This window comes from Lissotriton helveticus, chromosome 3_1, assembly GCF_964261635.1.
Source record: "Lissotriton helveticus chromosome 3_1, aLisHel1.1, whole genome shotgun sequence".
NCBI lineage: Eukaryota > Metazoa > Chordata > Amphibia > Caudata > Salamandridae > Lissotriton > Lissotriton helveticus.
The window spans coordinates 1649582474-1649598574 of NC_136061.1; the positions used below are offsets into that span (position 1 = coordinate 1649582474).

The window sequence follows — 16101 nt, forward strand, 5'->3', positions numbered from 1 at the left end:
CAGGTATCAACTGGCTCGACGAGGGCCTGACGAGAAGGCCCAGGCAGCGGCGCTAGCTTGGGAAACTCTAGTCCAGGCACTTAGGGATAGCACGGTAGAGAGCGAGGAAGAGGAAGAGGCGGAGGACCCTGGGGAACCTGGGGTGGCAGTGCCCACCATAGCTCCCACCATGGACACACACACTCCTTAGACATTTCCAGAATCCGCGGGTCACCAACACGCTCCAGCATGCGACAACCTAGACACGAGACACCATTGACCACCGTGGGTGGGGGGCGGGTGCGGAAGGGAAGGAGGGGGGTTGCAACATTCCACTGACACCGACCTAACAGTTTGAACAGACCGGATGCTGGCAGGGGGGGGTTGGTGGAGGGGGGAAAGTAAAGTTAAAAGCAGACAGCGGTTGATCATCAGATAAGCTATTGAGTAGTGATGAAGGGGAAGCACTTGGTGTGACAACTACCACCCAGCCCCAAAACTACGAGTCACGATGATGTGGGAACTTGTATTGCAGAGACTTTGATATTTTGAGATCCCGCATGTACTTAAACGAGAAATAACTGTAATGCTTGACTTATTTTCTGCAATAAAAATTGTTTTACAAAAAAAAATGGATGTAAAGGACTCCATACGATGCATTAATTCAATCGACCCGCATATAAGAATATATTTACCAAATTTATTACGAGCTTGTTACGCGAATATTTGCATGTGTGGCGCATTTGTCTTATCAACATTTTCCACCAACAGTGCCATACATATGAGCAGTCTCATTGCCGAGTAATGTTTAAAGCGATTGCACACACAACGCAACACAGCTGTATTTAAGTTTTTAAGTCTTCATTAATAAACCTATTTTCTAAAAACGTCAAAAAGTTAAAAGAATGCAAAATACATTTCAAGTAGGGCTTGTCAAAAAATGTAGTTAGCCTAAAACTTTCTAGTATAGACTTACCATGGGGGTGTGAGGAAAGTCTCTGAAACCCAATTCTGCATACCTGATTGCAGAACTGGGCAGGAACCTGATGATACAGTGTGGAAATTACACTTTTTTGTCTTTTTAAGGTGATGTAATCTTTTCTGGATTGGTAGATGATCTTTAGGAGAGGATTTTGTATTTGCTCCATCTACAAAACAAAATGTTTTAGTAAAATGATCAACACTTTAAACCATTTTGATTTACTATGGGACACAAACATACGGGAAGTACATCAACAAGTAAACACCTGTATTTTCACATCATAGAAATGTACAAAGTCGTCTCCGTCTTAAAAGTTAAAACTGTTGCCAAATCAAGTGGAAAATACGCTGCAAACACAACACACACACCTTGATGCTCCCCCACCCCAACTTATATTTCAAAAGTGGCAAGAAAGTTATAAAGATCCCTGCCAAATACACCCCAGCTCAAGAGGCTAAGAGGGCACTTACTCACCTCCAACAGCCCGGAAGAAATATGCTGTGGGAAAGCCTAAACAGTCTGTAATGATAAGGCCATCGCTGTGACGGGCAAAATGACAATATGCTCTTGAAACAAGCACAAGAGTCTTCAAAGACCTATCCTTCAGATTGCCGCCCCCCTGGGGGGGTGCTGGGGAAAAGGACGGCGAGCACCTGAAAGAGGTCCGAGAGACACGTAGTATCATCGCTAATAGTTACCTTGATCATGCAAGTTACATGCTCATACATGACACGGTCCAGGGCTAGACAGCGCCCGTCCCGAAAATAGTGCCGCCTGGGGCAGATCGCCCCCACCTAACTACGCTGCTGAAGGAAAAGCAAACGGAAACCCAAAACTTACATCAGTTCTACATACCCGTCACGCCACCAAAGCTGACTCTAACCCGAGCTGCTTTGTCGGGTTGTAGACAGCAGGCACATTCTCTCTGTCTCCTTGAGAGTACAAATTGAGGGTGCTGAGGCCAATCCTGACGCTGTGAGAGCAGCATCTGGATTGGCTGCAGTGCAGTCTAGGAGCCTGTGCCTGTAGTAGAGACAGAAGAGCGGTAATGGGGAGGGATTCAGGTACTTAAAAAACAAATGGTATTGTTCCCCTCCTGCCTGCAACTTCGCCCAGACACCAGCACCCGACTAAGTGATTTGGACAGGCAGAGATTTGGGGGGTGGGGGTAGGGACAGGTATCGCTAGAGCAGTGCCTAATTTGTAAAAAAAATTAGTAGCATGGCCCTTCATGGGGGCCCCTGCAGCTTGCACCACCCATTGCCCCACCAGTGCTGCCAGTGACAGTACCAGCACAACTAATAACCCTCTCACTTCTACAAGCGTGAAAATTCTGAATATGCCAGGCCACCCAAAGGTATACGAATGACACTAGTGGCAGACATTATCCGTTTTTAATATATGTTCAACTATTAAACACTGTTTGCTTATCTCAAAATTTGATAAACAGCACCACCACTGTCAGAGAATAAAGTGTGGTGCAGTGCACCGGAAATCTCCGGCTCAAATTAAGCACTTTGTTAGACAAGAATGAATGACGGGCAGAGGGGAGAAACAGGGATGGTGAGGTGGGGGTGGAGGAGGAGGAGCAGACAGGCAGGGAAACAGGGAGAATGAGGCATACAGATATGGGGAGAGGGACAGAGATGGGGAGAGACAGAGGGAGGTTGAAAGACAGACATTAGAAAAGACAAGCAAAGAGGGGCAGACTGGCGGAGAGAGGCAAACAGTGGAATCAGATAAAGTCGGATAGAGGTGGAAGATATATACCGGGGATATGTACAGATAAACTGAGCGGGAGAGGCTGGCAGAGTAGATAAAGACAGACAGGTGGAAGACAGAAAGAGTGGGCAGAGTGGAGGCAAAGAGAGTGAAGCGAATGACAGACAGAGGGGAAGAGGCAGATAGAGATTACGAAGTCAGGTTTAAGTTCAAGTAGGGAGATAGAAAAAAAAGGCAGATAGAAAGACTAAAGAAGAACTCAGGCAGAAACAGGGAGAGAAAAATAAAAAGTGTTAAAGAAAGTAAGACAGGCTGTAGAGGATACACAGACAAAGAAAGGTAGAGAAAAGACAGCGAGGGATAGAGGCAGTCAGCTATGGGGAGAGATAGATGGAGGGAGAGAAACACGATGGTGCAGATGGGGCAACACATGCAGACAGGGAGAATGGTGGAGTGGACAGGCAGAAAGACAGACAAAGAAGACTGACAGTGCGAATGAGAATGAAAGACAGAAAGAGATAAACACATTTAGAGGAAAAGAGATGGACAGAAAGACAATCAGAGACAGTGACAGACAGAACTAGAGAGGGGGAGAGAGGCAGAAAGGAAGTCAGAAACAAAGCGGCAGTAACAAAGACAGATAGGGAGTCAGACAGGTGGAAAGTAAGCAGACAGAGGGAAAGAGATAGGCAGGTACTTATATCAGCGGAGATGGCAGACAGGCAGTCAACAGTAGAAGAAGAAGAAGAAAGGTAACTAAGAAAAAATACAAACAGTGAGACAGAGATGAAAGATAGACAGATAGGGGGGAAACGGAGAAGCATCGAGGTGGGCTGGCATCAAGACAGTAAAAGATAGCTTGGGACAGATGTCAAGGGATAGGCAGTTGGGAAATGATGCTGTCAGGAGAGATACACATACTTGCCAACCATACTGATTTAGGAGGTATGCCACTGCCCTCAATTCAACTACAGCCTGCTTGCTTGTTGGAGCCATTTTATATAGCTTTTGGGGAATCTGTATATTACACCCCAACGAAGGCGGAACAGGCTGCCAGTGCCAAGAAAAGAAAATGATTTGCAAGCTTCGGAATATAGGGCATGGGAATGTAAGCAGAATGACCGGGGTTACTGATTGATAAAATCACACCACTTTGATATGCTTGTGGGTGATTTGTATTAATGAGACCAGTGTTGGCGCTGTTTTAAAAAAAGCCAATCTTTTAATCCTCGTAATATTCTCTGGTCTAGATGATTGCACTGCCATTCATTCTGATCGTGGTCCAGGATCACGTGATGATGTCATTTTGGGCCTACAATCTTATAAACATCCATTAATTTACCTCCATGATCTTCGGAATCCAGTTTGCCCCTGCCCTCGCGCTCCTTTCATACACACCCTAAAATTTCCCCAGCTTTGACCTCCGGTTCCGACGTTCTGCTTCCTGCAGTGATCCCACCCCTTCTGTTTCCTGGGAGACAATGATGAAAGCCACAGCCTATCAGGGCAATGCTTCAGATCATGATGGTAGGCATGCGCGTCAATGTGACGTGCGGTGCTGCTGCACAGCGCAGTGCTTGCACTTCAAACGGGCGGGCGGCCGCGCTGCACTGACCTGTTGCTGCGGCCTTTATATTTTATTTGGGTACACTGACTGACAGTAGTGTCAGTGAGTGTCCCCCCAAAAATTATAAAGGTCGCCGCAACGGGCTAGAGCAGCGCGGCTGCCGCCCTCACAATAGTGCCACCTGGGACGGAACGCCCCCCCCGCCCTGCCCCCCTTCCCCCTCGCCCCCCCCCCCCCCCCCTAGCTACGCCGCTGACCATGCTGCATAATGTGAAATATGCAGAGCGTGGGCATTTTATAGTGAGACATTCTGCAGACAGGATACATTTTTTTTTTTATTTCAAATCGTTTTTGGGTTTCGCCTGTCGAAGGCTGCGCTCTGCGCAGCTTTTCAGCACAGGCGAAATCCTTTGATGCTAATAAGGACTTCAGGAACGTCCCCGAGCTCCCATTGGCTAGCTCCATAAATGGAGGCTAGCCATTGGGAGCCGGATCTGTCCGTCAAGGCCGGACCAGATTCGGGGGCGTTCCCGCGATTTTTTCCCTCTCCACCCACTTCTGTTCGTCATCGCGGCGGTGGGTGTGTGTTATTTTTTTTTTCGAGTCGCCATTTTTTCTTCATTTTACATGCGTCTGTTGTTGGAGTTAGTTCAAGATTCGAGTTCCCACGAAGCGATCAGGGATCAGGTAAGGAGTATTTTGTTTATAAATGTGTTTTCACTTTGTAAGTTTAGGTATTTTGTTCTGTGCCGGTTCCCGCCCCCATCCCGCTGTCCTGTGCCCGTTCGCGCCCCCTCCCGCTGTCCTTGTGTCCGTTCCGCCCCCCTCCCCGTGTGCCCGTTCCCGCCCCCCCCGCTGTCCTTGTGTCCGTTCCACCCCCCTCCCCGTGTGCCCGTTCCCGCCCCCCCTCCCCTTTCACTCTCCGTTGCTTGTTGTATTTATTGTGCATATTACCCCCATTTGCATACGAGTCTTGCTGGCTGACCCATCACGTGGTTCAGCGCAGCGTTTCAGAAACCAACACGAGAAGGAATATGGAGTAAGGTTGTTAGACGCATCTGTTCTTACAAAATGATTCACATACTTGACATGCCAAGCTCCTTTACCTCAGGCGTGGTGGTGAGCGACTTGATTATCTGGCTGGGCGAAAATACCAGCCAAACGAGTTTTCTGGTACCACTCGTGCAGTTCATGCTAAGAGCCCCATTGAAAGCTGCCTCATGGCGATGCGTGCAGGCTTTGGTGTGGTAAACGCCCAACCCTGCAAGCCACCCCAAACCTGTGAGTGGGTGCAGTATTACCAGTTTCTGGCGCCCCTCACTTAAAACCATGTCGCCGTTGCGGTGACCTTATTTGCTGTCTGAATTGGCAGTTTTATGTGGGCAGTCAGACTTTAAATCATTGTAACTGGGTTGCATGGCATTATCCGCTCTAGACCAAGTGCAAATGCCTGGTCGTGGGTTTGTGAATGCCCTAAACTTGAATTGCCTGCTGGAGCATGAAAAGGCGTAGCAACCTCCACAAAGAGAATGGCCGGCAGCGACTCGGAGATGACTAGCTCATGGGCAGGCTGATCAATCATTTGTGGTAACTAGTTTGTTAACCTGTAGATGTGCAAAGCCTGAAGTCCAGGGGTTCAGGACCAGCTTGTCATCTCCTGATTGAATGGGATTGGCCATATTTAAGAGGGTTTACGCTGCTGACGAGTTGATTGCTATCTTGGGTGGGGTCTGCAATGAGGGTGCGACATACTCTTGACTTCATCTTTTTCAGCAGTTGGAAGATGGTGCGGTTCACTGCATTGGTTGCAGTAGCAGCGGGTACCGCTTCTTGGAAGAGTGGTTGAATCGGTAAGGTATGGCTGGGTGGGAGGCCATCCACATAACTGAGGGGGATTGAAAGGAGGCTGTGACGAAGTTCCACAGACCACTATTTTTGTGCAGACTAGCCATTGGTTTCTCATGGCTGCGAGAATTCTGACCGCGTTAAATGCTTTACAGAAATCGTTAAACCGATATTTCCAAACTGAGTAAGTTAAATGCATGCTTGGGGTGAGAGGAGACATGTATAAGTGGTGCTTATAAGGTACGGGACTACAAAGAAATGAAAAAATGTATCACAGGACCAAGCCTACTTGAAATGAGGGGGAGCCATTGGGTCAGGAGTTCTCTGGACCGCACCAGAGAAGTGGTCTGAGCATTCGCAGACTTGTACGCTTCTGCAGCATGCTCGAGTGTTTTAAGCAGTGTCTGTTGTAGTACTGTTACACTACAAGTGTACTGAGGGTGTACTTTGTTTTTGTTTTTACAGATTGCCAGAAAGCGTAACATGTGGAAGGCATTTTTTTTGGTCCTTGGTCTGTACCCTTATACCTCATCTTTTTTTTTTTCACTCGGTCACCGTCACTTATCAGTCATGGCAATTCACTCTTAATGCACCAGTTATTTTATACACATTCCCCAATGTTCATTTTCTAATGACTCTTTCTGTATATGTTTTTTGAGGCTGAGTTCCCATCCTGAATGGTGTGTGTGTGTGACTGCTCCAGTGTGTGTGTGTATGTGACTGATCCCGAGTGTGTGTGTGTGTGACTGCTCCAGTGTGTGTATGTGACTGCTCCAGTGTGTGTATGTGACTGCTCCAGAGTGTGTGTGTGTGTGTTTGTGTGTCTGCTCCAGTGTGTGTGTGTGTGTGACTGCTTCAGTGATACTTTCTTTACATTTTCCTCTTAAGTATGATAGAGTTTGTTTTGCTCATTTGTGTGCTTCTATGCATGTTCCACTAGCGTGTTGTGCATTGGGCTTGCATGCGAAGCACCATATCAGTCATTCATTTCAGCGCCTAGATGCCTTTTTTTTAATTACTGCGCTAGGTAAATGTTTTTTTTCTTAAAAATTAATTTACATTGACTGGCGTGTCAGGACAGCGTGTAATGTTTGTGAGCGCTCTTGGCGAGTGAGGTGATCTGTGCGCTCCAAAGGTGGGAGAGATGGTGATGGAAGCGCCTCCTCTTCGCTTGGTGTCAGGGTGAAGTTTGCTCTGGGTGTGGCATAGACGGACGAGGACAGTCTCGGGGGGTGTTTCTGCCCTGAGCGTGGGTAGGATGTTAAGGACAGGGGGATACTCTGGAGGACCTTGGATAATCGCAGTTTGGTTTCTTCTGTGCTGCAGTTCTGCAGAAATGTTGTATTTGCTGGGGTTGGTTCTGTGTAGGAGATATGTGTGAACTCACAGAGTGGGTGAGATGCCCAAGGGAGTACTTTTGTTTTTTGTCCATATCTGAGCGAGAAACGCGAGTTCTTGGGGAGTGGAGAGTGGAGAGTGCAGAGGGAGTGGAGAGTGGAGAGTGCAGAGGGAGTGGAGAGTGCAGAGGGAGTGGAGAGTGGAGAGTGCAGAGGGAGTGGAGAGTGCAGAGGGAGTGGAGAGTGCAGAGGGAGTGGGGAGTGGAGAGTGCAGAGTGGAGAGTGCAGAGTGGAGAGTGCATAGGGAGTGCAGAGTGCATAGGGAGCGCAGAGTGGGGAGTGCATAGGGAGCGAAGAGTGGGGAGTGCATAGGGAGCGCAGAGTGGGGAGTGCATATGGAGCGCAGAGTGGAGAGTGCATAGGGAGTGGAGAGTGCATAGGGAGTGGAGAGTGCATAGGGAGTGGAGAGTGCATAGGGAGTGGAGAGTGCATAGGGAGTGCATAGGGAGTGCAGAGGGAGTGCAGAGTGCATAGGGAATGCAGAGTGAGTAGGGAGTGCTAGGGAGTGCTAGAGAGTGCAGAGTGAGTAGGGAGTGCTAGAGAGTGCAGAGTGAGTAGGGAGTGCTAGGGAGTGCTAGAGAGTGCAGAGTGATTAGGGAGTTCTAGGGAGTGCTAGAGAGTGCAGAGTGATTGCAGAGATTAAGCTAATGGCAATGTAAATGACAATGCCATTTATTTATCTGTTTTCAAAACCAACACAAATACAAATTTTGTCATTTACAATGCCAATAACTAACTTTTCCAAAGGCGAAACCATTGCATTGTAAATGCTTGTTATTGAGTTATAAGAAACACAAATACAAAGGAAATATACATAATACAGAATATAACAATAAAGAAGATAAGGAAAGCATAATAAAGAAAGGATAACAATCATAAAGAAAATAACAATACATCTAGCTCAATCATTACCTGTATGTAAGTAAGGATGCTCAAGTACCTACCAAGTGCAGCCAAAGTCCATATATTCATCACGAAATGTGGGAACATCAGCGAACATATCTATACACCACGAGAAATATGTCTAAACAAGATCTGAAAAAACTTGCAATGCTCTATGAAAGGTCCAAAGTCAACTTTTCAGCATCATATAAGGGTTCCACAAAGTGTAATGCTGATTATTTCCCCAGACTACCGAGGCCAGGAATTAGATGGAGCCAGAATGGAATGTCTTACAGTAACAAATATTACCCAATAACATACCACATCATCGGAACTGCAAAGGTGGTAAGACGATGAGTAATGTGCTGTAAGGTAGAATCCCCCCTAAAAAGTTCAAATATATGTAGTTATTCTTCTAAAGGATACATCTTCCAGCAAATTCCCCCATCCGGAGAGATTTCCCCAGCAGTACCACTGAATGAATAGTGTGAGGAACGGGAGCAGAACATTCAAACCATCACACCAAAAAACGGTGAACAACATCACATCCAAAGAATGCTTTAGTTCTGGCTTCATAATACTAGCAGTAGTACTTGATTAATGTGTCCATATAAGCAGATACAGCTGCCTGGCCGATGCCCAGATTAGGCATCCCCCTCAAAGCAGCAAAACTGGTAGCCATCACTATGATACAGGGAGTGGGGGAATCTACTTGCAATAGTTGGTAGCAGAAAAAATGCCTTTCCTTCCTGTGCCATGTTGCATGTAACTTTGCTGAATCTTCTCCTCTTCTCCCTCGTCCAATGTACTGAGGAAATAAGGACATTGTGTTAAAGGCTCACAATTTGGGGCCAGGTGTACTAACATATTCTGTGGGTGCAAACTCTGCAAACCCCATCATAGTAGCATTTGCTACCCGCAAAACAGGTTTCCAATATGTATAAATCCCATTTTAGGCATCAATAAACATTTACCAATTAACTCCAAAAATGGCACTAGGATAGGATACTACTTCTGTATTTGTAAGGGCATGCTGGAGGCGTCCCTTCCAAATACTATTTCTTTATGCAGTGTATCGATGTTCTGTGACTGAAATCTGGTGGCAAATGATTGAAAATATACTGACTTACATGTTGGACTGGTAACCATAGTACCCCTTTCTCTTTGTGAATGCAAAAAATGCATTGTTAGGGAGTAGGCAATGGATCAGGGGACGACTGCCAACTCTCAAACAAACATTTCACAAATAGAAAACGTTTCTTTTAAAATGCAGCACTGTTTCCTTTAACAAAATCAGGCTGAATTAAAAAAAATATACTTTATTGAAAAGCAATCACAGACATGGTGGTCTGCTGACCCTAGGAAGCCACCATCTTAGTGATAAGGACCATTGAAGCGAGTCACTATTTATGATCTGCTTTGTTAATATTTATGAAGCAAGTTGGAAAAAATGCTGACTTCCATCTGCAAAATATGCATCCTTTACTGTTAAAAAAGTTGAAACTGCAAAATGCTCCAAGAAATATTTTGTTTAAAATGAGGTAAGTTAGATTGTGACCAACTACCAATTAGAATTTAGCGAATAGAGCTATTAGTACATAGACCAGTTTGCAAAATTCTTTACTAGTAATTAGTACATTGAGCCCCAAGTTCACATCTCCACACCGCACAGATTTATGAAGCTCACCCTTTTCCACCTTATTCGCTAAATGGGTAACTGTTTTGCTTGCTCTGGTGACTTACACTAATGAGCCTTGAATCAGGGGAAGTTTAGTGTAAATTGGCCAAACTGAAAACCCATATATTCTAGTAGGTTAATTTGCAGTCACTTCTCTAGTGAAGTCCAAAGGCTGCTGACAAATTCTCCAGGTGAAAGTCTCATCCCAGGAGGGAAGAGTCTGAAATGAGAGTCCCTCGAAGTCAACTGGGCCTGAAGGTTCAGCAAAGGTTGTCCTAATTCCTCTCAACATCAACCTATTGTAGAAGCGTGTGGAGCCTGAGCCTTTGTCTAACTACTCAATGCAAGTTGGTAGCAACAAGAGAAAAGGGTTTAGTCCAAGGATATTTTAACATAGTATGCTTGGAGCACCAGAATAATGCAGAATGCTATAATCCCCAAAGGGTAAAGGAAAACACATTGCAAGCAAGATTGCAACTTGGCTGCAGTGAATAAGTGTTTGACGAACTGTGTGCACTCGCTAATAAGTCATATCTAGTACCACTACTCTGCACATTCTTACTTGATCGGCCAATCATCCAGGTAAAAGAAGATATGAAAGCTTTACTGGCAATGGTCCCTTGCAATGAATATACTCACCTTAGGTAACGCTAGAAGGTTGGATGCAGACTAAGCTGCAAACCAAAAATGTTTTCAGCCAGGAAAGAATCACAGTTGACAATGGTTACAGTGCTTTATGACAAAGTGAACATTCGCTTCTGAAGATGAAGACACACCAACTAATACTGAAACTTTAGTATCTGAAAGGTGTGGCCCAAGATGACAAGTTAGATTTTTTTCTATTTCCAAAATTCAAATGTTTAGAAGGGACAACGCTCACCAAACGTTTTGGGCACCAGGAAGAACCTTGAGCAGCATTCTTAATCTCACTTTTTATGCAGTGCTCTCACCAGTAATGTATCCATTTATTCTATCAGCATTCAAAATAAGGAAAATGATGGGGAGGAGGCACTACTGGGAGCTTTTGTAAAAATAAAAATAAAATAGGGCATATTTGCTTGACAATTGGTAAAACCTACTGGTACTAAGTTCTCCAAGTATCCCTCCACCCACCTGCCACAGTGTTATCCTGCACCAGGACAGGCAGGTACTTCTCTAAAGAGATTTTGCAAATGCTTGAGGAGTATGGCCTGTGGTGGACTGTTGAGGATCCTGGTGGCACCTCTGTTTCTCACTGTTCTGAAATACTGTTGCTGGTGTTAGTGATTTGGTGCCAACCTTTGCTTCTGGTTTAGTAGGGTTGCTTCAGTACCCAAACTTTCTGCAGGATTGTGTGAATGACTTTGTTGAAGCTGAAATACCTCAAGAAGAAGTCACAGCTTGCCACTGCTTTTAGCCAATAGCTTCTAACTATAAACGAGCACACAGAACAGCCATGACTGAAACGCCTCAAAATGCTCTTACAGCTATAGATATAACCAAAACAACCTTACGTGTTTTCATGCCAGGTAGCAAATTTTATCATTTATCTACCTTGTCCATACAGTAGGCAGGAAGCATGTGAAGCTCAGAGAAAGAGAGCGACTTAGACAAACAGCGAATTAACTTGTGAATGAGTTCTCAGCTCCGGTTCAGCCAAAGAGCAAGGTCTTGAGGATCTTCCTGAAGGTGTGCAGAGTAGGGGAGCGTCTGATGTTGACTGTGAGCTCGTTCCAGGCTTTGGCCGTGATGTAGGAGAAGGCTCTTTCACCTGTTCTGTCCCTGCGGATGCGTGGGGTTTTTGCCAGGGTGAGGTCGGCGGAGCAGAGGTTCCTTTTGAGTACGTGGAAGCAGACTCTTTTGTTGTGGTATTTGGGTCCGATGTGTTGGAGGGACTTGTAGTCATGGGTGAGTAGCTTGAAGGTTACTCTCTTCTAGAAGGGGAGCCAGTGGAGGTCTTGCAGGTGTTGGGTGATGTGCTCATGTTGTAGTGTAGTTCCTATATTCCCAATAGGCTCTGCGCATTGGAATAATACATCCTATAGATTTGATGTAGGACTTAAGTCAATAGGTCTCTATCGAATATACTAAACTTAATAGTGAGTGCCGGCTAGCTCAGAGGTCACTAGAAACTTTCTCGAATAAACAAGAAGGCATTAGTTTCTGACAACCGCATAAAACATGACAACTTTGTTTCCCCAAGAATAAGAATATATCTCTCAGAGTGTTGGAAACAATAGATAAGTATTTCACTCAGTCAATCGTGCATGCTTCGTTTCCACAGTTTTACTGAGAAATAGTGAGACGGGCATTTTCAACAAAAAGGTGTATTGAACAGTCTTCTTTCTCATGCAAGAGAGGTGAACTGCTACAATCGTTAGGCAGAATGCAAAGTATAATGCGTACAGCGTAAACAGTAATATGAAATAATACTGTAAGAGCATTGTATGGTTTCTAAGCCATATAAAAATACATACATAAATAACATAGACTAAAATACTCAACTGGTATTGGATCTCAAGATGCAGGTACTAACTGGAAACAAATCAGATGGAATAAACTGACATCAAACCGCTATCAGACCTGGAAAAGGTCAGGTTTGACTATCAATTGGGACCTTAAAGATCCGATCCTGGCCTGGAGAATGACACAGGAAGAACTTTTAACCATGTTAAAAATATCAAATAGTAAAATTGACATTTTCGCAAAGACCCAAGCACCAAATTTGGTGTAGTATGGGTTACAGTCCCATCACTGCAGTGCACAACAAATGACCTCCACTCGAGGTGTGTAGTATGGGTCACAGTCCCATCACTGCAGTGCACAATATTGGACCTCTATACGAGGTGTGTCGTTTTGGGTATTCTCAACACAACAGTTCACAACATTTTTACGTTTTACCCTACTTAGGGTGTGTTGTATGGATTTAAGTCCCTTCACAACAGTGCACAACATTTGAACCTCTACCTGAGGTTGTGCTTTCACGAACCTTTTACTTGTGTGTAGTATAGGTTTTCTCATCACTGCAGTGCACAGTGTGCGCTCCTTCACCACATATGTTTAGTATAATATTACCCTCACACAGGGTGTATTTCTTTGGTCTAAATACGAATTAGTGTTCCCTCAAGTTTGTTGTCTATTGTTTGCGTTTTCCAGTTTGGAATGCAATGTCATGTTTTTATCATATTGAAATTCCCATTTTAACGGGAAGGTTGAGTTACTGTATTTTCAATTTCTCTCACTTTTTCCTGTTACAGTTCATTTTTCCTCCTGATATCCTTTATTGGTGTATCTGTGGATTCTGATTTCTATTCTTTTGCTAGTTTTCCTCTGTCTTTCTTTCACCGTTATTCGTTTTTGTTGTCCGTTTGAGGTTTTCTCGTCTTCTTCTCTTTATTTGTGCCTGGTCGTTCTGTGGTTATTGTGTTGTACTATGACTTGTCTCCTTTTGCGCCTGCCTGGCCAGCAAGTATCTCTTGAGGTAGTCATTGGTGCCGTCTCTTTTTGCTTCTGTTGTGTTAGGAGGGAGGAAGGCTTATCTTTATCTGTTTTCTCTCATGTTGCCTCTCCCGTTGTTTCTCTGTCTTTCTTGTATATATCTTTGTGGTCTCTCTTTGCTGCTCTCTTCTCTCATTGGTTTGCGATGTTTCTGGTTTACTCTTTGTTTTTTCTCGATCTTGGTTTTCTTCGGTTTACTTTCATTATTGTTTTTTTTATAGAAGGAAAGGGGATATGTTGTATCTTGGCTTTAATGTTTGCATGTCTCCTTATGCTCTGCCAGTGGAATGTTCCATGAATGATGTGGTACAGAATGTTGGGAGTCAGAAATGTCAGTTGAGAAGGGCTGAGCAGCATGCTGGCTGCTCCTGGTGGGGTTTTGTATTGGACTTAACTTCATGACTTGTAACTAACTACAAATAAACATCTGAAGATCTTCTACATGTGTGGGCCTCGTTACTACAGAAAATAACACAGCTAGAGGCAGTATTTCCGAATACTACCTGGTATGAAAAACATAGAATGCTAACAATCTGCTTGCCCAAGGGAATAACACCACAAATAAGGATTGTACCACTCGGGGTATAGTCCTTACTGCCATTTATACCAGAACTCATGGTATCCCGTCATTATCAGTGATACCAGACGTATTGAGACAAATACAAAACGAATTCGGAGCAGAGCCAGCCCTAAATTTAGGGATGCAATTACTAGGGAACTATGCCCTGGTATCAGCCATAATATTAGCTGATAACGGCCCCAACAGCGCTGGGATGCCTGGCTTCACCTTGGGGGTGCCCAGGAGTGGGCATTTCACAGGGAAAAGCCAGGAAGGGTTCCACAGCGGTATGAGTACAGCGCCAAGACACCTCAGGGTATAAATGCTCTATACAAGTACAAATTTATTTCATTTCATTCATTTCATTTCATATTAAATGGGAAGCAGCTTCAGTGGCTATCTGCCAATGCCTAAGGTAGTTCAGTCCTTTAGAACAGGAACACAAACTACTGAAAATAATTGAAACTGCATATGTAGAATTAGGCAGACACTTTGGGTGGGAAAACTTTAAAACCACAACTGATGGGCAGTCCTAAAAAGGACACTTCCAAGCAGACACCTGCTTCAACTAAGAAGAAGTGGGACAATAAAAAAAAAAAACTTTAAAGAAAACAGATCTCAATCCAGAGGTAGATCTTCTCCACATGAGCCCTCCGTAAAGAGGTACAACCTTAGGAATAGGGATAATATTAGGAAACCAGACAGGTATCAGGATTATGATACACGTTCCTCTCGTTCCTTTCAGGGTTCATCAAAAAACTCAGAGAGGGAAGGACAGTCAGACAGACAAGAAGAGCGTACAAAGTCCAGAGACAAGCAGCGCGCTCAAGATTACACTTCTAAAAAAGAAAAGAAACCAAAGCAAAAGCCACTGTTCAAACAGAAGAAGGTTGCAGGTCTAAAGATCAGACATGCCCAAAAGTCTGTGGACTCGACTACTGAACGGGGAATGGGCTCTGACGATGCAAGACAGTGCGGCAGAAGTAACAATAGCTCACCAGAACCTAATGGAATTTCTGGTGACAGCGGACTTGAATGATTATATCACGGGGAAACACCTGATACTAGGGTAAGTGTCCCACATAAAGTAAATGAAATAACACTCCAGCTAGAAGGAAACAAATGTAGAACAGTGAGAGGTCTCCTTTGGGAGAACCTGACGTTTGGCTATGACATTTTGTTAGCTGAACGGGGATTGGCGCCAATATTTGTCATGGGGAAACGGCAATTCTTCCGGCATTCTCAGACCATATTCCCAGGCACTTACAACACACGTATGCGCAGGAGCGTGAGGTACTGGGTTTTTCAGAGCTGGTACTTAACCGGTAACCCAGCGGTGTCAGGGAATACACACCCAAAGACCTCGAGTCCTTTTCCTGATTCAGACCTACAGAAACTCAGAGTCTTCTAGGTGAAGTCAAAGATCGGTTTATTGGCTGCAACCAAGGTAACAAGTGTCCTAGAAGTACAACACACGGAAGTATGTTCTCAGGAGACTGCTTCAAAATCACGAAGTCAGGCTTCTCTTCTTATACAAAATAATAAGCTTCAGGCAAACATTCCTAGATTTTCAGGATACTATTCACATATTTCGACCATAAATAAGTAACAAAGTTATGATGACAAGCTCACATTTCGTTTGTCCAATACATAATAAATTACTCGGCAAGGTCCGGTATTTCAATCAGATATCGGTGTTCTCCAATAAAATGAGCACGTCCTCATCATAAAACAAGTAGAAAAGAAGGAGCGGGGTCAGATGTGGGCAAGATTCGGCAGAGTGGGTGTGTGATGAAAGGGTTTTATGGCCGGGTGCGCCTAGATGCTATCTTGACCGGCCACGGGGAGGGGAAATGACCAAATGGGCTGGCCTGGGGCGATGGTTTCAACCTGCCTAGGTCACGAAAAAGTCAATCAAGGAGTGCTTGTCCTTATGATATTGGATTGAGCCTATGTGAAGGGCAACATACAAAATGGCTGCCGTATACAAAATGGAAGCCAAAGGTTCAGGGT

General features: G+C 44.6%; 1 protein-coding gene across 3 annotated transcripts in view; it reads right to left on the bottom strand.

Annotated features, from left to right (window-relative positions):
- PARP9 (poly(ADP-ribose) polymerase family member 9) overlaps positions 1-16101 on the bottom strand; it is a 797801-nt gene that overhangs the window by 87248 nt on the left and 694452 nt on the right. For all 3 annotated transcript variants that reach the window (XM_078682417.1, XM_078682418.1, XM_078682419.1), the window contains one exon: positions 956-1127. In XM_078682417.1, the coding sequence (XP_078538543.1) occupies positions 956-1127 (172 nt within the window). The remainder of the gene's footprint in view (positions 1-955; positions 1128-16101) is intronic.